At 27.1% G+C, this 26,585-nt stretch overlaps 1 protein-coding gene across 2 annotated transcripts in view; it reads left to right on the forward strand.

Moving 5' to 3' along the window:
- Nucleotides 1-26,585, forward strand: part of LOC136075103 (uncharacterized) — a 39,780-nt gene that overhangs the window by 11,289 nt on the left and 1,906 nt on the right. Inside the window, exon 4 of one of the 2 annotated variants that reach the window (XM_065787374.1) lies at nucleotides 11,318-11,356. In XM_065787374.1, coding sequence (XP_065643446.1) covers nucleotides 11,318-11,356 — 39 coding nt within the window. Of the gene's footprint in view, nucleotides 1-11,317; nucleotides 11,357-14,718; nucleotides 16,309-26,585 lie in introns of those variants that run through there. The other variant, XM_065787373.1, reaches the window with a different exon arrangement.

The raw sequence follows: 26,585 nt of genomic DNA on the forward strand, positions 1-26,585 counted from the left end.
TTAACTTTATTTCTCATTTTTTCAAATTAATTATTTTATTTTAGTATTGTTATTTGAGCAGCCGTGGCGCAGTGGTTAGAGTTCTGGCTCAGAACCCAGAGGTCAGAGGTTCGATGCCAGCTCCAGCCAAATAAGCGACATTGGTACGGAAGGAGGCGTGAACTTCTTGTTAAATGCTCTCCCGCGGTGCTCTGTAATAAGACCGTAAGGGATTCTGGGAGCACCTAAAATAACTACAAAAAAAATAAAAATAATAAGATTTGTTATTTAAAATGGCAAAAAGAGGGCAGATAATTTCAGAAAATCGTATAGAAATTTGGACTCTTCATAATTTAGACTTTTCTAATTGAGAAATAGGTCAGCGCCTGAGCATTTCAGAGAGTTGTGTCCAAAAAACAAACAAATGAAAAGTAGAAACGAAGTCTTTCAGTGATCATAAAAGAGCAGGGAGACTACGCTCTACTACAAAAAAGAGGATAAGTACATAGAGATTTAGCAGCTGATTTTAATGAACATCGTACCACAAAAAAAAGTACAACGACTGTAAAAAGGCGACTTCTTGAAGTAGGGCTTAGAGGTTGTGTGGCTGTTAAAAAACCACGTCTTACAACCATCCACAAACACAAAAGATTAGTCTGGGCCAAAGAACACATGAATTGGATGGTAGAAGAGTGGAATAGAGTACTTTGGTCAGAAAAATCAAAAAAAGTTTGAGATTTTTGGGAATAAATGCCGGTCATTTGTTCGTCGTCGGGTAGAAGAAAGAATGCTGGAGCAATGTACTATGCAAACAATTAAGCATGGAGGTAGGAATATAATGGTTTGGGGTTGTTTTGGCCAAGTGGGATCAATTGCCAAAATTGACAGGAAAATGACAAAAGAAGTCTATTTAAAGGTTTTGAAAGAATATGTTTTTGTCTGTGGAACCGAATTGATTGCCAAATGATTTGTGTTCCAACAAGATAACAATCCTAAACACACTGCTAAAGTGCTTAAGCAATATTTAAATGAAAATTGAAGGTCATGTTTTGGCCACATTAGAGTCCTGATTGTAACCAAATTGAGTTATTGTGGGATCATTTAGATCAAGAAGTCCAAAAAACTCCATGAAGGGGTAAAAATGATCTTTAGGAGGCAATCCAAAACATATGAAAAAACATTGATGAGGAATATTTTAAAAAATTGATTGGTCACATGCCACATATCTGCCAAGCGATAGTCAAAGCTAAAGATCGACATTTTGACAAAAAGATGATTTAAATAAAAGCATTTTATTTTAGTTATAATTTTCGATACTATTATATATTTTTTTCTTTAAAACTAATAAAAGAACATAAAATTATCGATTTGTTTTATTAAAGTCACAAATCAAAATTATTCTGACACATTTTTCTCTTAATATCTGTAGTTGTGATAGGTGCGTCCAAACTTATGGGCAGGAGTGTATACATATATAGTAATGAAGAAAGTTATGTTTTTGGTAGGCAATACAAAAGTTTCAAAATTAAAGACAGCACAACTTAGTTTTAAAGTTTTTTTGTTTTTTTTATTTTTGTTAATTCACCTCCTCAAGGCCGAGAAAGCCACTATAGATGAGGAGGCTACTTATTATTTGTGGTATAACCCTATCCTAACTCTATAACTCCAAAACAAGAACCTTGACAAACAAGGCCAATGTGCGGAGAAACAAGTGAGCGTGGTACTACCATGGGCGTGGTGGGGATCAAACTCAGAACCTCTCGCTTATGAAGCAAGCGCTCTACCACAACACCACTATTGCAAAAGTAGAGCAAGAATATATAAAAAACATGTTCTATATAGAAATTTTTTATTTACTTTTAAAAAACAGCAAAATTTACATGTCTGATACCGGACAAGAATAATATGTCATGGCTCTTGATATATTTCCATTAACACATAACAAATCTTGGTAGCATGTCTCTAAAGAATATATAGAGACATACACAGTTTATTTGAAAAAAGAGGAAATATTAAATGCAAAAGTCAATTTTTGGAATGTAAAGTTGATGGAACCAGTTCTACACCTTCCTGAAATAGTGGAATTAAAGACAATAGGAGAGAGCTTTGAATGACAAATCATCACAGTCCAATGCAAGTGAACATTAATTGCACCAGGTTAAAGTTATTGAATTGATCGTCAACACCAGTCAAAATCAAATAGAAAAATCTTTAGAGATAAAAGGTTTTGCAAAACTAAAGAAGAATATGTAGAATAGAAATCAAGCAATCAATGTATTCAAAAAGAAATCATGTATTCATTTTAGTTTCAAAAGAATCTCACTTTAATCAAATTGAATCATTGAATGGCTGTTGCACAACAATTTGTTTGTTAATTTACTTTTTCATATTATGTTTAGAAATTGTTTTAAAATTGTTGTCTTGAAACTTCTATAATAATTCTTAATAAGTTGATGTCAAAAATTACTGAAAAATTGTATATAAATCAAATACTTACAATATTAAGAAATGAAATAAGAAATAAAGTTATTGAAATCATAAAAACTCAACTGAAATTAGTTTTAAGAGCACTGAATAAAAATGTAAGACCTGAATAAAAATCAAAAAGGATTATATTTAATATCACCGATTAATATTTGTAACACTGATTAATATAACACACTGAATAACATTTACTTTTACCAAACAACTTTAGTATTCCATTTGAAAACATCCAATTATTTTATAAAATGCCATCTTAATTCTCAGGTTTTGCTGATTTTTACACGACCTAAAGATTTTAATAAGTTATGAACATTCCCAAAACTTTATCATCTTATTCGAAATAGTTTTAAAGATATGACCATTTAAACTTTGCCTTGAACCAACAAAAATCAACCATTTTGAAAAATGGTTTTGGTCTTTGTTACTGTTCTTTGTGCATTCAAAAGCTGAAAATATGTACACTTAAATATTATGAGGCAAAAAATCCAATAAATCAACTAAATATTTAGAAATAAACATAACACCTCTAAATTTGACCTTACTGGGGCGTGTTTAATTACAAAAATGTTGATATAGCTCGATTTTTTTTTTTAAGATTTCAACCTGAATAGTTTAGTTAGAGTTAATACAAAGAATTGGAGAGCGTTCTCTACTTAAACAGAAAAAAAAATGGTCAAATTTGCTAAAATTTGTTACATATAAAACAGGAATTATGAAAAATAAAAATAAAAAAAAGGTAATTCTCCTTAGTGCTTAATACACAGAAATTGGTGTTTAATAATATTCGAAAAATTTTTCAATTTACATTTTACTTGATATAAACAAAGAAACTGTATCTTAAATCTCAAAAAATTTCAGTTATTTTTTTCTAACTTTTAAGACAAATTTATATCCTGAAAATTAAAAAGTATAAATTCATTTAAAGGAGTAAAAAATATTTCCACTCATGTTACTGTTAGGACTACCTTCCCATCCCTCCCTCTTTCCTTTCTCATTCCTACGCCCACTCCCACTTATTACATCTGGATAAAAGTTCCCGTACCTTTATTCCCCCCCCCCCCCCAACATTGCATTAAGCACCTAAAAGTAACTGAAAGTAATGACACTGGGGCAGCTTTGACCATATCAAACTGCTCCTCTAGTACTTGCTGACTTTGTTTTCTTGGTGATTTTATAGAATCCAATCCTAATTTTTAGAAATTTAATAAAGTTTTACTTAGGATAATTTGAATTATAAAGATGCAGATGTATAGAATCAATTTTTTTTTAAGTTTGAATAATTTTGTTAGAGTTATCACAATGAAATGAATTTGGACTTTTGTAAAACATAAATAAAAACATTGTCAAATGTACATCATTATTATATAAATTTTAATGAGTATATTTCAAAATTTTATTTACTATACTAAATAAGTTTTGACTTCAATTTTAATTAGCAATAAACAGTTTTTTTTTTATTGACTACTAGCCAACAATTTTATTTGAGACATTTATTGATAAAAAATATCAATAAAGTTATTTACCATCACTTTCTGCATTTTATTATTTTATCACTTTCTAAATTATGTGCCACAACATGTTTTATATAATAAAGCATTTATTATTTAATTTAGTTTGGCATTTAATAGTTTAAAAAATTGAGCATATTTCATAGTAGAATAATAGAATTTCATTGGAAATTCATAGTCAGATGGTAATAATTATTAGAATATCATAATAACATTAGACAATCTTAAGCAATCTACCTCAATAAAATATGGTCAAATATATTTAAATTTGTTACTTATAAAACAGGAGTTATGAACTTTAGTTCATAATTCCAGGGCGACATCTAAAAGAAAAAAAAAATTTGAGCTTAATTTTTGTTATTAAACACATCGCAGTAAAATTGCAAATAAGTTACAAATTAGAGTTGTTATGTTTATTTTTAAATATTTAACTTGTTTTATTGGATTCCTTGCCTCAAAATATGTAAATGTGCACATTTTCAGCTTTCCGTTGCACATTGAACAAAAACAAAAACCAAAACAATTTTTCAAAATGGTGGGTTTATGTTGTTCCAAGGCAAAGTTTGAATATTCTTATCTTTGAAACTGTTCGGAATTAGATTACAAAATTTTGGAAATGTTTATAACTTATTAAAATCTTTGAGTGGTGAAAAAATCAGCAAAATCTGAAACTTAGAGTTGTATGTCCTGGATGTTTTCATATGTAATTGCACATAACTGATTTTTCAATAGCAAAGAAGTAAGAATGATTTTATATTAAAAATGATCCCAATGCCTTAATGCTAGAATGTTTCCTAAACTATCAATTATTTAGGGGTTTTTTGGGGAATCAATTACCAAAAAAAAAAAAATTCTAGTGGAATCAATTACCAAAGGGGCGCTTTTTTATATTTTCAGCCTGTAATAAATTTATGAATAACAATCCTTTGTAAAGTGGCCATTGCTCTAAAAGTGTCCACTACTGTTAATAATTGCTTGGAAAGTACGCTTGCAATTAAACTAGAAAAAGTTTAAAAAAACTTTTTAAAAGTTATCATTCTAACTCACTTTAGGCTTTTTTTTGGTAAACAATACTTTTTGACATATTTGTCTTTGGTTATTGTAACTGCAATAGTAGTGTAGTGCCACTTTAGTAATTAGGTTCAATGATTAAATCATTTTTTGAGAAAGTCCTTTGAAGGTACTAATATGCCCATTTCAGAAAGCAAGTATGTAAAATTTTAAAATACTTCAATTTGTTCAAAAAAAGTTTTTTGAGCATAAATATTTTGATAAAAAACTTTATTTCAGGTTTAAACTTAGTTATATATTCATTAATTCTCAAAGTTGCTAAAATATAAAGGAAAAATAATTTTCTATCATCTTTTTTTAATTAATAATTTATTCCAACATGGCTGCAGACAACCACTATTTATGCTAGGATCCACCGGTAAAAAAAAATATTTTAAAAGTGCAAGAAAATGGTTGACAGAAAAATCAAAAAACTGTTGATTGTATCAGCTAGATTTTTCTTAGAATTTTTTATTTTCAAGTTTTTTATAGTAATTTATTAAAAAATTAAATAAAGTTGTCATATAAAAATTTTGTTTTATCAATTTTTAAGCTTCGTTTTTAAGTTCTTTCACACTTAAGCATTTTAAGTACATTTATTGTTTTCTGCATCAAATAAGCATATATGTTTATTTTCATATTTTGCACATGTCGAAAACCGGGTCATTTTAGGTTATTATTAAAGTGGAATTATCTCAGGTAGCGTTTAACATTTTGAGCTAAATTTTTTGTGTGAAGTTTCCTTTGTTACATGCAACATTACAAAGAAGTTTAAAAAAATATGAAGACCCATGATTCCAAATTTTTATAAATTTAGGATGATTTTATGTGGAATTAATTTTCTATCATCAATGTGTATTTAATACTCAGACTTGAATACTGGAACTCATGCAATTGTTGTTAACAAAAAATTATAATACACTAAGTAACATGTGAAATAAGTCATTAATAAAGACGAATATATTAAGAAATACTTAATTTAATTCATTAAATCCAATCCAATTCAAATTGGTCAACCCTTCAGCTCCTAATAGAACTAAAATTAGTTTTTAAAAAACTCATCAATAGTAATCAGCCTAACTCGCTTGAGGCTTTTTTGTTTTTATTATTTGTTGCTCAAGTTAAGAGTCATGAAGCTAATGTTTTGAGAGAGACTTATTTCAACAATAAAAAATGCGTGTTTATTTTTACTGCTTTTTTTTAATTACTGTTTTTTAAATAGCTTTTTAAGTTAAAAATTCTGAAAAAATTGTTTTATGTGTGAACAAACACGTGACTGAACTGCTAATCCTGGGAATGCCTGGATTATATTTGATTATTCACTTCCTGGATTATATTTGATTATTCATTTTAAGCTATTACACTTATTCAAGTGTAATAGCTTAAAATGTATAGCTTTATAAACACAACAAAGTTTCCCCCTAAATTTACAAAACATAAAAACAGACTATTTTATAGTCATAATTTTTTGTTATTGGCATTCTTTAGGTGAAATTGCAACAGTTTAGAAATTATAACTTTAAAAACATGCAAAATATTCCCCTCAATTTGCGTAATAAAAAAAACTATTTTAAAGACATAATTTTTTTATATTTATGAAAAGTGTCTTTTTATTTTTAGAACTATTATCAGAATAGTTCTATTTTTAAAAGGGATTTTATTAACTTTTATCATATTAGAGAATTAAGGCTAAATAATATATCTAAACTAAATTCTCCTCGACTTTGAAAAAATATGAAACTTTCTAAAAAATCCCAAAATAAAGTTAACCAAAGTCTTTTTTGCAGCATTTTATTTAACTTGCTTTCTTGTTGGTTTGTTTATTTTTTTGGTGTCTGCGCAAAATAAACTCGAGGTCAGTGTTAATAATAAAAGAAATCATTTAAAAAAGTCATTATAACAAACAACACAAAACAGACTTTATTTTGACATAAATAAAAGAAACCGTTAAGAAAAGTAATCAAAACGAACAATAAGCAACAAACTTTTAGTGTTTCAGTTTAGCGTAAATAAATAGAATCACTGCTGAATAATATAAAAAATATAAAAAAAAACATTCAAAATCAACATTTTAAAAAGGGACTGAAACGTAAAAAATAAATTGTTTCACAGGATTTTGTGTATGTACACAACCAGAAATATCCGTTAAAGTCAATGACTGAAAATATAGGGTAACTAAATAGACCTTGTTTCCTTTGGCACCCAACATTTTCAGTCATTGACTTTAATGGATAATTTAGGTTTTGTACATACACCAAGTCCTTAGATCCCATAAAATAGTTAATTTTTTACTTTTTAGTCCATTTTTAAAGTGTTGTTTTTTAATATATTTTTTTATTCTAATCATTTACAAATCTTTACAGGTAAGTTTTCTGATTAACTACTATTGTCTGCACTAAAACATTTTTTGTTTTTTACTGAACAAACAGTTTTTGATATACTAATAGGTTTTACCTTATTTACAGCATCCACTACAATATGACATTTTGGTAATAAGAACTAACACAATTAGTATGTGTATCATCTGAATTTATTTTTTTTAACATCTTTGCTTCAAACAAGGCTGGAAGCAACCACTACTAGAGTTACTGGAAGAGAAAAGATGAAGATTGTGGAGCAAGATAACGGTTTACAGATTTCAAATTATATGAATTAGGAAAGCAAGATGAAGGAAGCGAATTTCAAAGAACTGATGTTCAAGAAAAAATAATTAAAGGAGTAAGAGTTTTTAGAGCATTTTGGAACAATCACAGAAAAAGGATGAGACTTAATTGAATGATAAGTAACACGAGAATGAATTTTGTAGATGGCACAAGAGATGCTAGCTCTTTAGAACAGCCCCCATTAAAGTATTGAAAGAAAAGAGAAAGAGAAGAAATATTACAACAATGTGACAATGGTTAAGGGTTGGCTGCAAATGCAGGTCCAACTATGTTTACAATATGTTTTTGCACATTGCCTATAAGGAAAAGGGAATCATTGGAAGAGCTGCGGCCTGATTTGAGGTTTATACAGATAGAGAATTGAATATGGAGTAAAAAAGTGTTGAGCTCAATTAAGAGATACAACCTTAGCAGATGCCAATTTTGCAACAGATTTGATATATGGTTCCCAAGAAAGATTGAAAGTAAGAGTTAATCCCGGAAGGTGAAGGGTAGATGACTCATTGAATACATTTCTGTTCATAAATATGGGAAAATCTAAATTGATTCAATAATGGTTGGCTGAAAAAATTGAGTTTTATCTGAATTAAATTTAAGCAGCCACTTTCACCCTTGCTGTAGTAGAAGTGAGATCCTTTTCAAGCTCAAATGCCCCCTCCAACCAATCAGAGAGTGTTGGCTACTTATCATGACAAGAATAAATGCTAATATCATCAGCAAACAATGCCACCTTAGATGTGAGAATATCTGGAAGATCGTTAATGTAAATTAAAAAGAGTATAGGGCAAAGGATTGAGTCTTAAGAAAACCTGGCAAAATTCACCCCATTGGTCAAAATAAAGCATTTTTTGAGTAGCTTGTTTGAATTTCTGGATTGCTTTCCTTGTACAGTATTGTGCAAATTAATTGCATCGAACATTTTTTTTTGTTAAATGTTGTTTTTTTCTATGTTTTTTTAATTTAACTGCGATTAGAAGTAAAGTAAATTGAAAAAAAAAAAATAAACAAAGAAGGGCACTACACCGGGAAAAAGATCAAAAATATTAACTTCAGTATTTTGATAAATCTCAATGGGAAATGGTCCCATTATGTTCAGTTAACCAATCTACAGTTAAACAGTTCAAGAAGCTTTGCAACAAGCAGCTTACCAACAATAAGACAAGGAAAGTGACCAACTAGTCGATGATTTAGCTATGTATGACATCCATATTTGTCTAAGTGCTGTGCGGGGGAGGTTGATAGCTATTAAAAGATTTGCCATAAAACCTTCTAAAAAATCATTACTTACAGATGCCATTAAGAAGAAGAACATAAAAGCTCATTTGTCACTCTGATGGTAAGCCAATAAAACCTGGACACATTGAACAATATGCCAAGTTTTCAGAAAAGAAGATGTTCTGGGATTGTTTCTCTTCTGTTGGACCAGGATCACTCTACTCAGTAATTAGTATGACGAACTCCGATGCTTATATTGAGGTTTAGCATCCATATTTAATTTCAGAGATGTTAAAAGTGTTTCCAAATGGAAATGGAACATTGCAGCAGGATTTAGCCACATGTAATACATCCAAAAAAAGTTAAGAAATTTATGGTAGAAAATAACATTAAAACACTTAAATGACATGACAACTCCCCAGTTCTCAATTCAATTGAGAATCTCTGGGCAATTGTAAAAAAAAAGACCTCAAAAACATGACTGCACAGCCAAAACTAAGCTTACTATCCTTCTGACTTGGTTTGAAGACCCAGAAATCCAAAATATTTTTAAAAATTTGGTAGAATTATATGCAGAAAGTCATAGCAGCATTAGAAGGACACACAAAATATTTGTGTAAAAGTTTTTATTACAGTGGAGAAAAAGAAACCTGGGTTTTTATTGTTTTTGATTTTGATGCAATTAGTTTGCACAATACTGTATAATACATATAGTTCCTATAAATTATACAAAAAGAGTTTTTTTTGTTTATGAATGTTCTTTACAATGTTTACAAAAACTTTTTTCCCAGGTATAGTTCGACATCACTTAATTTAATATTTAACTGTACGTTTTAATGATTTTGGACGAAATTTTGGAGATTAAAATTTGGAAGATCTATGTTGATCTCCTGTTTTTTTACTATTAATAAACATATAAAGTAGTCATCATTTTTTCACCTTAATTTATTTTTTTTCTTGCATTCTTCTGGAATTTTATTGTCTGGCAATCTTTTGTTTACAATATTTACAGAGTTTCTTGCAAGGAGGATATTTAAACTTTTTTTAATCGTAACTTTTTACTCTTTTATTGTAACTGCCTCAAGACTTTCTAAAATAAAAGAAATGCATAAAGCTTGTTCTCCATTTGTCTAAAACTTTACTTTGTTTCATTTTAAATTAATAATAATAGAATATTTAACTTTTACACCTACTTTCTTGTGATTTTATTTGTGTTGAATGTATCAGGTTTTCTGCGATATTAAATTTAACATTACCACAATTAGTTTTTTTTGTCATAAAAATATTTATTAAGGGTCAACTATAAAGAAGGTCACGCTAAATTTAATTTTGAAATAAATGTATGATCATTTGCACTCTTGCGTGGAGATTTTATTACACATGAAGAACTTTAGAATTTGCATTACTTTAAATTTCCGTGTGGAAGCCAATAATATCCTACTTCTATTTTAAAGTGGGATTTTATATGATTTACTAAATGGTTAAAGTATATCATGGTAAATTTACCTATAAACTGCGAGCAGTTTTTAATTTGATCCCCCTTTTCCCTGGTAGTACCATGCTTAATTTGTTTCTTAGAGCAGCGGCTTTATTTATCAAGATTTGTTTTTTGGAGTTAAAGAGTTGAGAGGGGATTGTAACCATGATATGGTATCCTCTTCGATTATAGTAATGCATTTCTGATGAATCTTTGTTGATGAAACACAGTGTCAAATGGAAAAAAATTTAGTTAAGTGATTTTCTACTAATATATAATTGCTCTGTTCTTTTAAGAACATTGAGCACTCTATTGTGTAGAATACTTTTTAAAGTTGTTTAAATATATATATATATATATATATATATATATATATATATATATATATATATATATATATACTTTATATAACTTAATATATATATATTTTATAAAACTTTTTATATATATATATATATATATATATATGCTGTAAATAACTATATATATATATATATATATATATATATATATATATATATATATATATATATTTTATATATATATATATATATATACTTTATATATATATATATATACTTTATATATATATATATATATATATATATATATATATATATATATATATATATATATATATATATACTTTATATATATATATATATATATATATATATATATATATATATATATATATATATATATATATATAAAGTGCTAATTATAACAAAGAGATTTTACTACGAAGAATATTTCTTAGTGTTCATTTTTTTATAACCGCATGTAACGTATTTAACAAGTACTTTATTAGATAAATTATTATTAAATATTTTTAAAAGTTTAAAATATAAAAATTAGTAAATTAAAAGATCAGACAAAGTTGTTTAACTTTATCTAGCCTTTTTTATTTGTTGATGTGTCTTTTATATTTGTTTTTTAAGGTTATTCACCACTGCAAGGAGACCAAAACAGTAGAGAAGGCAATTTTTTAAAAATTTTTTGTTATTATTATTGTAGTTACAATCCTCTCAATTTAACTTTAAAATATGAAACTTAACAATTATGCCACTGTGCAAAGTAAAAAGTTGTGTAATAGCCTTTATTAAGGTTTTACTAGAAGTCATAACTTCAATAAATTTTAGTAAAAAAAAATGGCTTAGTAGTAATTATTTGAAGTAAAAATTTTATCAACATAATAACAAATAAAAAAGTTTATATACAGATATGATTACAAATAAAAAAAATTGTGTCAACGTATATCTTAACCAAACGGTCAATAACCAAACTTTCTCCATTCGTTCAATAACCGGATACACGGGTACCCACCTACTGTTTTGTGAAAAGAACAAAACTATAATTCACAAAATTTTTTGTGAAAAAGAGAAGTTTTTTTTCTTTATTAGAAAGTAATAATACTATAAGTAAATAATCGTATTAAGTGATGGATAATACAATGGATGATGGATGGATTTATGGAAATAAGGTGGATTCATCAGATTTTCAATGGTAATTAGTAGTTTCCTTATTTTATTTTTGAATAAACTGTTTTGTACTTTTAACCAAAAAATAAAATAATAAGCTGAAAACTTTTTTCAATAGAAATGTATTCGAAATATTTGGTGGTGAAGAATCTGGCAATGGCCACATGTTGGAAAGTGACGATGATGAACTTTTACCAGAGAGTGAAATGGCAGCTTCAGATTTTGATGGTACTGGTAATTTACAAATCATTTTCTATTATGCAACAATGATTATTAAATATGTTTTACATATTGTATATATTTTTACAAGAAGTTGATGAGAGAATGCACTCGACGAAGATGAAGAAAGTGAAATAAAAGATGATGATGATGATGAAGATGAAGAAAGTGAATTAGAAACGCCAGTTAGTGGGCCAATTATTACAGTAAGAGATGGTACTAAATGGGCTGAGACACCAAAAAATGAACATCAAGTTGTAAGGCATAATATTGAGAAACAGAGATGTGGACCTAAAAAATATACAAACATGCTGTCAATTCTAGACACACTCAAATTACACTCCAAAATTTTCACTCCAAAAATTTCTAATACCATTACACGTCGTATGAATTAAAAAGCAAACTCAACATATACAACAAATAATAAAAAAAATCCAGGGAAAAAACAACTAGTGTGGAAAAATCTTGAGCTTCGGGAATTTTATGCATTGCTTGCTATTTTGATAACCTCTGGCGCCAACAACTCAAATACTGACAATACAAAGGGAGTGTGGAAGTCGTACTTATATCCATTGTATTGTGCAGCAATGGGCGTCAATCGTTTTTGGAATATCATTTGTTTTATTTGATTTGATGATGCCAATACTTGTGCTCAACGCATGGAGATTGATAAAGCTGCTCCAATACGAGACATTTGGACAATGCAAAATAATAATTTAGCAAAACATTATAACCCAACAGAGCATTTTTACCTATATCAGGGTTGAACTAAATTCGCTCAATATATTCCATCAAAGCCAGCCAAATATGGAATAAAAGTGGATATGTGATGCAGAAAACTCGTACCCTCATACAGGTCAGATTTACGCTGAAAATTGAGTGCCGATCGTGATAAAAATGTTGGTGAGAGAGTTGTAAAAGACTTGGTAGCACAATAGAAAGGATCCAGTAGAAACATTACAATTACAACAAAACAATATAATTACTTCACATCTCTGTCATTGGCAAAATCTTTACTATCCTGGGATCTAAGAATTGTTGGCAATTTAAAAAAAATAAGATGTGCATTCCACCAGCAATGACTTTTGAAAACACATGAAGAACTATTCACCATATTTGACTTTCATGAAAAAGTAACCATGTGCAGTTATGAGCCTAAAAAAAACAAAGCAGTGGTTATGCTATCATCAAGGTATCAGGTAGCAAAGATCGGTGATGATGCAAAGAAAAAAAATAGAAATTATTGATTTTTACAACTGGTCAAAAGCTGGTGTTGACACAATGGATAAAATGCTTGGTAAATATACTACTAAAAGATTAACTCAAAGGTGGCTTCTTGCATTTTTCTACAATATTGTTGATGTTACTTGCCTTGCAGCATATATCCTTTATTATGAGAATAATAAAATGCATCCAATGAGCAAATCATATGAGCGACAATTATTTTATCGGCAACTGGGTGGAGAGCTGTGTACTCCGTTTGTTGAAAAACATTCGTACAATCCTCAAATCATGAGGCAGTTTACTACAAAAGTTGCAAATTAATTTTTTTTGGTCGAGCTATAAATCCATATGTAAATCAACAGCATCTAGATCTTCTAATTCCCAGGTACAACTCGATTCAACCGGAAGGAAAAACATCACTGGGGTATGTCATGTTTGTCTCACCAATGAATTTAAAAAATGTTGCAGAACTCGAAACTCAAAAAATTGTGTTTCAACCACAACATGCGAAGAGTGTGTGAAATAATTTACTTCTTCGTTATTTTTTATGGCAATGTGTTCAAATAAAAAAAGTACTTTAATAAACAGTTTTAATGTTGTGTATAAACCCGGCATTCATATATAACAACCTAAGTGAGTACCAGGGTACCTGGTTATTGATCGGAGAAGGTATCGAGTTTGATAGCTTATAACTGCTATTGAATGATTAATTCCAAAAATTTTGACGAAAATGTGGTGTCTTCAACTTTGAAGACACCACATAGCACAAATATTTTTATAACTGGTTTTCTAGTGTGATTAAAAAAGAATTAGATTTTTGTATTAATTGAAATGTATTTTTTTAAATAAACATTTGTAAAAATAACACAGACCAACTACAAAAAATATATTTTCCGGTGCTGAGCAAACAATACATTTCAAAAATATTATTCGATTGTAAAAGAATACTTTTTATATTTAAATACATTTTTTAACAATATTTTTTTTGTCAATAAACTTTGAGTCAAAATATTTATGATTTCGAAATCTTTATAAAAATATGCTTTTTTAACTACTTCAACTTTGGCGATCTGAGCAGTCATAAAAATATTTTTAAGGGACGTTAACAAATTCTACTTTGGAAACTGGAATGGATACCCGGGTACCCACTTACTGACCAAACAGTTAAAAAAGCTATTTTTTTCTTTTGTTGTTTAAAATCTTGATTTATAGAGTTTGTCATGTTTTGATCGACAGTTATTATAACATTAACTCTTAATAAAAGTTTGTTTTAAATGATTTCAATCTAAAGTCAATAAAAATTAAATTTACAAAAAATGATTTAAATTCATTAGATTTATCATAAAATTATATAATATAAAATATATTATGATAATCATTTTATGTTTGTATAAAATTATAGTAATAATGATCAGCATCGTCATGATCATGAACATTAGCACAATCATGATGATGACTTTAATAGAAATTGTTTTTTTTTATTTAGATTTGTCAAAGGTATCTGCTGAACTAAAAAAGTTTTATCTTAAGCATTATGGAAAAATTGGTGAACTTCAACCACTATTTAAAGGATCTGTAAATGTTGATCTGATACAAAAATTTGTTGATCTATGTATTGTTGATGCAGTGAATGCTCAAATGGATGCTATTTTTAGTGTTGAACGAAAGAAATTTCTCGAAAAGCAAATGCATTATACACCAATTCCATATACTGAAATATTTACGAAAGAAAATTCAGTAATCCTAATATCTGGAATAGCTGGTACTGGGAAAACATGGTTCCTTAGAAAATGTTTGCTTGATTGGTCAAATAATTTAATTTGGAAAAATGTTCAACTAGTTTTTTACTTGGAATGTAGGAGGCTTAATCAACATCCAAATATTTCTAATATTAATGATTTATTACGTGTTTTTTACAAAGATATGATAAATAACTTCAATATTGATTATCAAACTGCACTGTTTATAATTGATGGATTAGATGAGTTTAAATATTTTAATGAGTTATTAAACCCAAGTTTGACTTGTACCTATCCGATTGTTAATGCCTTAGCAGAAATTCAAAAAAACAAACATGTAGTTGCTGGTAGAGTTTATGCAATTGATCAATACCAACATATATATACTGAGCATAATGATAAGTTAACCATTCAAATAATGGGGTTTAATGAAAATGGCATAAATAACTATGTAGATAATAATGTTTTGGAGGAAAAAAAGGAACTTGTAAAAGCAACTTTAAAGGCATCTCCCATTGCAAAAGCCATGGCATCTGTTCCATTTTATTTATCTTCCATGTGTAAAATTATTTGTGATTTGCATAATATTGATGGGGTTTAATGAAAATGGCATAAATAACTATGTAGATAATAATGTTTTGGAGGAAAAAAAGGAACTTGTAAAAGCAACTTTAAAGGCATCTCCCATTGCAAAAGCCATGGCATCTGTTCCATTTTATTTATCTTCCATGTGTAAAATTATTTGTGATTTGCATAATATTGATGAAAATTCATTCTCGACAATGACAGATTTGTATGCAAATATTTTTTTATACTTTTTGCGAAAACACATCACTAGAAACAATAAATTTATACATGAGATAATGGAGGACAGTTCCAATAAAAAATATGTTTTAAATATTTGTCAAATTGCATATCAATTGTTTGTTAACAATAAAATTATTTTTTACAAAGATGAAATTCAAGATTTTATTAGTGACTTTGACAAAAATGAAGGTAACTTTTTTGGATTTATAGAAAGGATTGAAACAGATCTGGGTTGTTATTATCAGTTTGCACATTTGACAATAATGGAGTTTTGTGTAGCTGTATATGCATATAATTGTTTAACTAGTGATGAGATTATGGCCAATGAGAGGCTGAAGAGTTGCTTATCAATGATTTGTGGATTAGCTAATAAAAACCCAAACAGTTTATTAAAGTTTCTTGTTAACCTGGATCCTTCAAAAAAATCCTATGAAAAATCTTCACTTTTGTTTTTTATTTTGGGTAAGTTTAAAATTTGTTGCATTTTTGTGAGCCTATTTTAGATAAGAAAGTTATTCAGGTGTTTAATAAGATGTAAATAATATAAAGAGGTTTTCCCAACCCTGTGGCCCTGGGCACCATGGTGCTTGCGGATGATTTGTATGTGCCAGCCACTATTCCATAGTGAAATTATTTTTCATAAATATTAATTAAAATGTTAAATATTTTTATTTATTTGTTAGAATTTTTTTTTTTTTTTTTTTTTTGGAGTGCCAAGGTTTATTAAATACGTTCTTATGTTTGCGATATTGTATGTATGAGTGCTTCCTTTGCTGACAGTACTTGTTGCTAATTGTAGAGTTGCAAACCAAACTCTCAGTGTTAACTACCCAGGAATAAAATTTATTAAAAACTACCCAGGAATAAAATTTATTCAGTGTTACTATAATATTGGGAATTTAAGTTGCTGTTGGCTGGCGAAATAAAAAAAAAAAGCTAGTTGATTACAAAAGTTTAAACGATTATTTACAGTAACCGTGTTTGGCTGTAAATGCAGAATTCTTTCTTATTCATTTACTTTTTTATTATAAATGTAAAATTTAAATTTTTACAACAGAATTTTTAGATTGGTTCAAATGGCTAAGCAAACATTGTAAAAACACAGCTGGAATACACAGAAATCACGGTGAATGTTCCGTGAAAAAAATTACAAACATAAATATTCGCCGATTAATCGTAGTCTCAAACAAAAAAGTCAAAGTATGAGATTTACATTGTGAATTATCAATTTACAACGTAACTCATTTTTTGATTTTTACGTTTTAACTCGTTGACATAATACTATAACAAATCTTTGCCACAACACTCCTTTGGACCTTCTGTTGCAATCATCATAAGGCTTTCTAATGTGCTTTGGCTTAGCTAATTTCGAAGAGGGTTTAAACTATTTTTAATTTTGAAAAAAAATTTTTAACGCAAGCTTCACTCAAAGGAAGTATAAAGAGTAACTTAGTTAAAAACATACAATCATATCACGTCATTGTCTAGTAATTCAATTTTGGGCCCAAAAAAAATTTGCTTAATTAGACAGAAAATTGTTTTCTTTTTTTTTTATAAAGCCATATTAATTCTTTAAATTAATGTCACCTATATTGTAATATTACATTATAAACATATATCTAATCGAAGAATTTATTTGTATTAAATTGACCTGGTTTTTATGTTACCAGTAAATTGCCTTAAAATGTATTGTATTTTTTGAGTAAATCAGAGTGTTCTTTTTTTTTACTTTTTTAAGTTTTGGTAAATTATTTGCATAATTTTTGTTGAGGATTTTACTTTCAATTGTTTTTGCTTTTAAGTAATATATGTATAATTTTTGTTTGAGTTTTGAAGATTTTATAGATTGTAATCCATGGTGGTTTTACATTTTTACTTATAAAGTCAAAGTATATATATATATATATATATATATATATATATATATATATATATATATATATATATATATATATATATATATATATATATATATATATATATATATATATATATATATATATATGTATATATATATATATATATATATATATGTATATATATATATATATATGTATATATATATATATATATATATATATATATATATATATATATATATATATATATATATATATATATATGTATATATATATATATGTGTGTGTATATATATATATATATATATATATATATATATATATATATATATATATATATATATATATATATATATATATATATATGTGTGTGTGTGTGTGTATATATATATATATATATATATATATATATATATATATATATATATATATATATATACATATATATATATATATATAGTTTGTTGGCTTTGGGAAGAGCGGAAGGAAAAAAGTGATTCTTACGCCAACACATACGTCATTTTTAATTACTTTTGACTTTCGTTCAACATTTTCGTGTTGGACGAAAGTCAAAACCATTCATTTAATTACAAATTAATTGTTATATAAAAAAACCACAAAAACGCAAATTTAATTGACCAGAATGTTTTTCAAAACATTCTGAATGTTTTTAAAACATTCTGAATGTTTTTAACAATATAAACAATGTTTTTATTTTTATTTTTTTTAATAAAATGTTTTTATTTTTATTTTTTTTAATAAAATGTTTTTATTTTTAATTTTTTTTACTGTAAATCATGCGCGAAGCGTTGCTACATCGACTATCTTATAGACTGACTCGCAAGGGAGTGCTGCTACATCGACTGACAAATAGCCTGACTCGCAAGGGAGTGCTGCTACATCAACTGACAATTAGCCTGACTCGCAAGGGAGTGCTGCTACATCGACTGACAAATAGCCTGACCCGCAAGGGAGTGCTGCTACATCGACTGAGGGTTTGGTTGGGGCAGGCAGTCTATCATTATTAAAAAAAAAAAATTCCGGTCTTGCATTTTAATTTTTACTTTTTGTCAACAAAATATGGAAAAAACTTTCGGACAACATCTAAGGGTTCTATATATATATATATATATATATATATATATATATATATATATATATATATATATATATATATATATATATATATATATATATATATATATATATATATATATATATATATGCAGTGAGAACAGAACTTAACTGTACAAAGTATTTTTTGCATTTTATTTTGCTAAAACTTGTTTTTATCTTGATTAATAATGAAAATAACTAAACCAAATTGTTTTAATTTTATTATGGCTATTTCTAAATTATAAATAATCAGTAAAAATATAAGAAAATGTGTTTGCTATGCAATTTGTGATTTTTTACAGAGGTATTATTTGCATGCACAACAATTAATTCTACAAAACTGTTTTATTATTCGTTATGAATGTTTATGATTTTTTTAGTTTATAAAATATCAATTTTATTATTGAATTTATATTTCTAGAATATTATTTTCAGCAATTAATAACATTTTTGATAAAAAAAAAGTCATTAAAAACTCTGTTCATTGATCATTATGGCACCTAAAGGCAAATATTTAAATACTACTCAACGAAAACTTGTTGTAGACTTGGTTAAACAAGGAAATACTTATAGAAAAGTTGAAGAACTTACAAATATTCCATTTACAACACTTGGAGCCATTGTAAATAAATACAAACAATATGAAACGTTTGAAATTCGTACTGGACGAAGACGAAAGCTGAAGACAACCTCACGAGATGATAGAGAAGTTGTGAGAATGATTAAAAAAAAATCGGTTTAAAAGTGCAAAAAATATAGTAAATCATCTGAAAAATTTAACAGGAAACACAATTTCACTAATATCATTTAGAAATCGCATTCACAAAGCAGGGTTTATTGAATGTATAGCTCGGAAAAAAACAATTTCAGGCAAAAAATCAAATTGAGATAAAACAAATTGTATATATGGCAAAATAATTTTTATTGGCTTTTAGTAAAAGCAGTGATTTTTAATAAAATTACCTATTTACCATTTTTAACAACAGACACCAACATGAAGATCAGCCAAATATCTATCAACTCAAAAGATAACAAAAAAAAAAAACAACACACAACAATAGCACACAAAATAAGTTAATATAGTATGTATATAACATAACTTAAGTAAGATAACATTCATATATAACAAAACATAAATAACAACATTACGCAAAATGTTATTAAACTAAATTATTATGTATTTTTAGAATAATTAATAATAAAGGCTTGAAAACAGCTAGACCTAAAGCAGTAACAGTTTGACACTAAACACTATCGTGTAACCCTCTGTTATAAGTACATGACTTGGCTGGCAAAGTTGACAAATCTTGCTCTACACGTTTACCAAGTCACAGCACTTTGAAACAACATAATATAAACATATGTACCAACTTTAAACACAATAAATGCGTTTAAGTATGTATATAAGATTAAATATATACCTTATATACATATTTAAACACATTTTTAAAACAATTGTATTACACATTAACACATACACAAACAATAAAAAGACACTTTACATTATTATAAAAACACATTGATAAATTTTTATTGTTAATCGACAATAAAAATTTATCAATGAGTTTTTATAATAATTTTTTTTGTTAATCGACAGATCGTCTAAGTTTAATATTCTGGCAAGAACCTGTGTTTCTTTTGCAAAAAGTGTCAGAGAAATATTGCTTTTATGAAGCAGTTGTGAATGAGGAATTATTTTCTTGTTTCCTTGAAATGATTATTACATGGATTTATTTTTTACTTTTTAAAATAATATGTCATTTGATGTGATTTTATGTTAAATTTTAAATTTAATCGATTTTCGGTATATCTTAGGTATGTCTATTGCTTTTTTTATATATTATATATATTACATATTGTAGCTATGTTTTAATGGTGATATTATGTTGACTATGATGTGTAAATGTCACCTTATTATGAATCTTTTTTTCTAATTTTTTTCTATTTCACCATGACAGCCTTTTTTCATAAGTCTTGCGTATTTCTGTTTAGACTCCAATTGCTCAGTCTAATTCAAGAAGCGCAGATTGTTTCACATATTTTATCTTATAAAATTTATAAATATATCATTTGGAACTCAACGGCGTTAATGTAAGTTCTCAAAATTTTTTGTCTTGTTTATTCTCGGTGATAACAAACATACTTTTTTTCCGGTCTGCAACATTTGTTTAGATATTGTTTAAAACTTAACATCTTTTGCGAAAAGTAAAAAAATGTTGTAAAGAAACGCAATATTTTGTTGAATATATATATATTTTTTGTTGAACTTTACTCAATTATTAGAAGTAATATATTTTTTTATATCATGAATAAAAATTCATTTTTGATAACAATAATAAATCTTAATATAATATAATAATCCTAGTATAATATAATATTAATAATGTTATTTAATAATAAATTATTTACATATGTATATATGATATATAGTATTAAATAATGCTATATTACATATGTATATATGATAAATATATATATATATATATATGATAACATATATGATAATATGTATATATGATAAATAATGCTATATTACATATGTATATATGATATATAGTATTAAATAATGCTATATTATATAGCATTATTTAATACTATTTAATTACTATGATATATAGTATTAAATTACATATTTAATTACTATGATATATAGTATTAAATAATGCTATATTATATAGCATTATTTAACACATACAAATATTATATGTGTAGTTATAACTACAAATATCATATATGTAGTTATAACTATTTAATATGTAGTGTTACAACTATTTAATATGTAGTAAATATATATATATATATGTAGTTATAATTATTTATGCACATAATCGTTATGTAGTGCATAACCATTGAATTTACAGTTAAGTACACAATCATTGAGCCATAATTTTGCAGTATGCATACCATATTTTGCATAATAACGTTGTTATATATATAAATATATATATATATAACAACGTTATAAACTCATTTTTTATAATATTTAAGTTCTTTTATAATAAAATAATAATAACATTAGATGTTGTCATTAAGAATAATTGTATTATTTATATAACTGTTTTTAATACTAATTTGAAAAACTTTGATATTATTAAATCAAAATTATATCTAGTGGTATAATACTATTTCTAGATATATTTTCAGTGTTAAAAATTTGAAAATATTGAAGTGTGTCTAAATAAAACACATTTGCATTAACTGTGATTTTATAAGCAGGAATTTTGTGTTTGTTTTCCAAACAATGTTTCCAGCATTTTTCTAAGTACTCTGACTGTTGTTGCATTGAGGAGGAACGAAAATGGGTAAATATTTTTTTCGAATTATTGGGGTAGTTTATATCAAAGAATACTACTCCATCTTCAACTTCTTTCCACCATACATTAATGTCTTCTACTAAATAGTCAGCTGATTTTTCTAAAAGTTTTTGATATTCATTGCTATTCTTTTCAATCCAAGTAAATGATATTTTTGTGTCATTAAATAGACTATGTAATGGTTGGTAGAATTTATGAAGTATTGAAACGCCATCACATAACTTTTTTCCTTCATTTAAATATTTTTTTGCTTGGTTGCGGATTATTGCATTAAAAATAACATTATCTGAATGATGATTAGAAGATGTTTTTGTTGACAGTTTCAAATTTTGAAACATTGCTTCTTCTTTTTCCACATTAGACGTACGACCTGCAAACAATCTATACTGTAGTGGAGCATGGGATGTGATTGAGTGATAGTATGCACCAAAGAATTTTCGCTTGCTATTTTTTAAATTTGCTTCTAAATGTTCTTTTATAATTATTGCATGTACAAATGTGGTATTTATTAAACGAAGAATACTGTGTGTTGATCTAGATTCTTCTGGCATATAAAGGATGTTTTGTATTTCGCACAGAGTTAGTAAAAATTTAAAAACAAAGTGATCAACCTTGTAATGTTCTAGGAACCAGTTAGTAACTATTAATAAACTTTTTCGATAGTTGGCAGCATTTTTTGCTTCAATACCATTGAAAGAGCTTTTAATTATATTTTCTACAATTTTTTTATCTTTTTTTTCTACTAAATATGGCAATTCATCAAATATATTTTTAATATGGTTTGAAATATCATGCATTGGTTCATTATTTAAAATTTCATAGTGTAAAAGATTTAGTTGCGTTAAAGAAAAACCTGGTTTTTTAAAAAGAAGGGCAGGCAATCCTTGCACTCCATGCATTTCATTTGCCAATAGCTCCTTTATTTTTTTGACAGATGTATTTAATGGAAATTGAATATTTCTTTCATAAAGCTCTTGTTCAATCTGATCTTTTTTTAGAAATGAATATAATTTGGTTTTTCCTTGGTTTACTGCCAGCTGTGAGGTGTTACTTGCATTTATATGGTCTATACGATTTTGTAAGGAAGTGTATGGGAAGCTTAGTGATATAGATATATTATTAGAAAGATCTGCATGCATGTTGCATGCCCAACAAAAATAATTACCACCCTTCTGATGACCAGCTTCCAGTTGTGCTGCTGGATTGTCACCTTTGAATATTCGTGCAACATCTAAAATAGGTGTTCCCTTGAATTCTAAGGGATTGCTCAATTGCAAAATGTCATTAATCCTGTCATCGCTATACAAAAGTTGCTGGTCATTGGAAGGACATCTACCAAGTATGTATAAATAAGGCTTTTCGACCTCTGATTGAACATTTATGTCCTCTCCATACTTTTGTTTATATTCAAAGCTACTTAAAAATATGGCTGTATCATACATTACGCTAACAGTAACAAGAAAGTGAGTGTGATTAGATATACTGGAGCAATCATGCCAAAACATTAAATTCCTTGTTCTTTCATAAGTTTTAAGTATATTTATCAGCTCTTTTTTAGTTAAGGTGTCATATTCATCTTTATATTCCTTAATATTATCAAGAGCATCAACAATTTGCCTTTGAGAAAGTGCTTCTAGTTCATTATCGTTTCGAACTTTCATAAAAATCTCATGGTCTTTGAACATATTTAGTCTTATATCTTTCAAGGAAATTTTTCTGCCTTCAATATGAACCTCTTTTTTTGTAATTGTTTGATTTTCAGATGATATAAATATTTTTTCATATCTTTGGGGTACAATCTTTTCCCCTGAATTATATGTTCCATCGTCTATTTTTTTTTTGAGTTGCTGCTTTATTTTTTTATTAGTTGGCTCGCATGGCAAAGATATATCTCTGATGTATGGCATGTTTAACCTATAAATGAGTTTAAACATGAATGATTAATAAAATTTGAAAAGTTTAACTTATTAATGATAAGTGAAGGAAAGGTAATAAATACCTCCGTTTTTTTCTTCTATACTGTATATTATTAATATTAGTGCCATCAAAGTATGTATTATCTGACATTTTTCTTTTTAGATTTAGTCTTTTTAGATCGCAGTTCATAGATTCTAAAAGTCTTTTCAGTACTTGGCCTCCGTTTGCGGGTGTAATACCTAAAAATTATTTTGTTTAAAATTCTTGTTTTTTATTGGTACTTATTACTGTTAAAATGGTAAAACTAATTTATTAGCATAATACATTTATTATTAGTTTATTATTTTTGTAAATATACTATATCGCAGACATTTAAAACTATTACCTTTTTTGTTTGTCACAGAAAATTTACGTGCTAGTTCAGAAAAGTTTATTTTAAAACCATTAGGGTAGGATGAAATTTCATCCAAACACTCAACTTGTTTCCAAGAATATTTCTCAATAGAACCGACAGGGTTTTTTGCTTTTTTCTCTCCCTAAATTAGTGGTAGAAAAAAAAAACTTTGTATAAGCCTCACTATATGCACCTTTCAATCCTTAATCCTTCTCTGTAGTATGCTAGAAGGTATATAACATAACTACATAAGGAATGGCTAGTACTTCTCTGTACTTAGAACACATTTGTCATATGGATTGTTAAACGAGCACTGTGAGTGTTTCCACATCTCGTAGGTTCCTTCTAGATGTGAATAGAGTTTTAAAGTATGTGTATATGAATATATATATATATATATATATATATATATATATATATATATATATATATATATATATATATTTATATATAAATATATATATATATATATATATATATATTGAAATATACAACTTGAAATTATAATACCAAGGCTATCTGTTGCATTTAATTAGTGATATTGTCCAAATTATAAAAAATGCAAACATCATTTATAATTAATGATCGTTTGAGCTGGTAAGAACTATAATGGTGTAAGTTAAATTTTCCTCTATTTGATATTTATTAGGTTTTATTAGATTCTTTATTTGGTTTATGTAGAAAAATCCCTACATACTACTTCACCCAGGGGTCACTGGATGAACTAATGACTTATGCCAGTCCTAAATTTAACATAATGACGCATTGTAATTATAAATATTGACTTAACTCAAATCTGTTTTGAAGATAAACTATTCTTATTTTAACCAACTCATTTGTTTGCACTTGACTTACATTTTTTATAGCTGATAGTTCTAATATTCTTCTTTTTTTCGCATTTTTTTGTGTTTCAAAACTATGGGTTAGGCGGAGCTTATCTCTATTGCTTAATGATACAGGAACACCAAATGCCCTAAAAAAGTTAATTTTTTATTATACTTTGTGTTATATACATATATTATATATGTAAAACAAAGTGAGAGAGAGAGAGTACATTCTCCCTCTCTCTCTCTCTCTAGCGCAGCAAGCACACACACACTTGTGTAGTATATACAGTATGTACAAACAATATTTAGTATGTATAGATCTAAATACTCAGGTGTTTATAAATACTTATCTGCTGAGCTTTCGTATATAAATACCTATCTGTTGAGGTTTCTTTCCATTGATTTTCAATATCATTTTTTATTTTATTTGCATCATATCTGAGTTTGTTTTTTTTATTTTGTGGATTAGGTATATTGATTTTCATAGCCTTTGTGAATGTGGTGGAAAATGTTTTATTAAAATCCTGATCTAGTTTGTTCAGTGCTTTATGAGTTGCGATTGAAAGTTTTTTCTGCCTATACATTCCTCTTTTTTCTGCTTTATATTTGAACCTTTTACATTTGACAGGAAATTTTTCTAACACTAATTTTAATCTTTTGTTAGCTATGCATTCTTGACAGTTAAAAAGGCTATGAAGCATTTTTGAGCTTCCTAAATTAATAAATCTTTCTTTGGAAAAGGTAAGCAAAATATCTTTCAAAGACAATTTTGAAATGTTTTTTAAATGTTTAACAATAACCGGGCCTTTTTTTTTTATTTGTTTATAACTAAAGTGAAATGTAGGATTTTTTTCAATATAAATTTTGTATTGATGATTTAGCACTCTTGATCTAAAAACTTTATAATTTTCATTTACTAAATGTTTGATTCTATGTTTTTCAGTTAAAGCTATATATACTGCAACTTTAGAGAAACCGCAAGTTAAAGGATCAGCAATAGACAGCTCTGACATAACAAAAAATTGAGTAAATTTTATTATAAATCTGTTGTTTACTTGTATTCTAAATTTGGTTAAGTAAATTTATATTCTGCCCGCTATTTTACATGTTTACATTAATCTAAGGTAATTTAAAGACCGGAATTTTAGTAAAATAGTTTTATGGCATTATAAAATAGGGGTGGTTCATATCACAGTAATGTTTAAATTTTGAGTTTAGACTTTTAAATAAACATTAAAAGGTTTAACTTTAAAAGTCTAACTGGCCGTATGTCAATTTGTGTGTTCTTCACACTCAAATTAATAAAAACTTT

The sequence above is a fragment of the Hydra vulgaris genome, chromosome 01 (genome assembly GCF_038396675.1).
Source record: "Hydra vulgaris chromosome 01, alternate assembly HydraT2T_AEP".
Lineage (NCBI taxonomy): Eukaryota > Metazoa > Cnidaria > Hydrozoa > Anthoathecata > Hydridae > Hydra > Hydra vulgaris.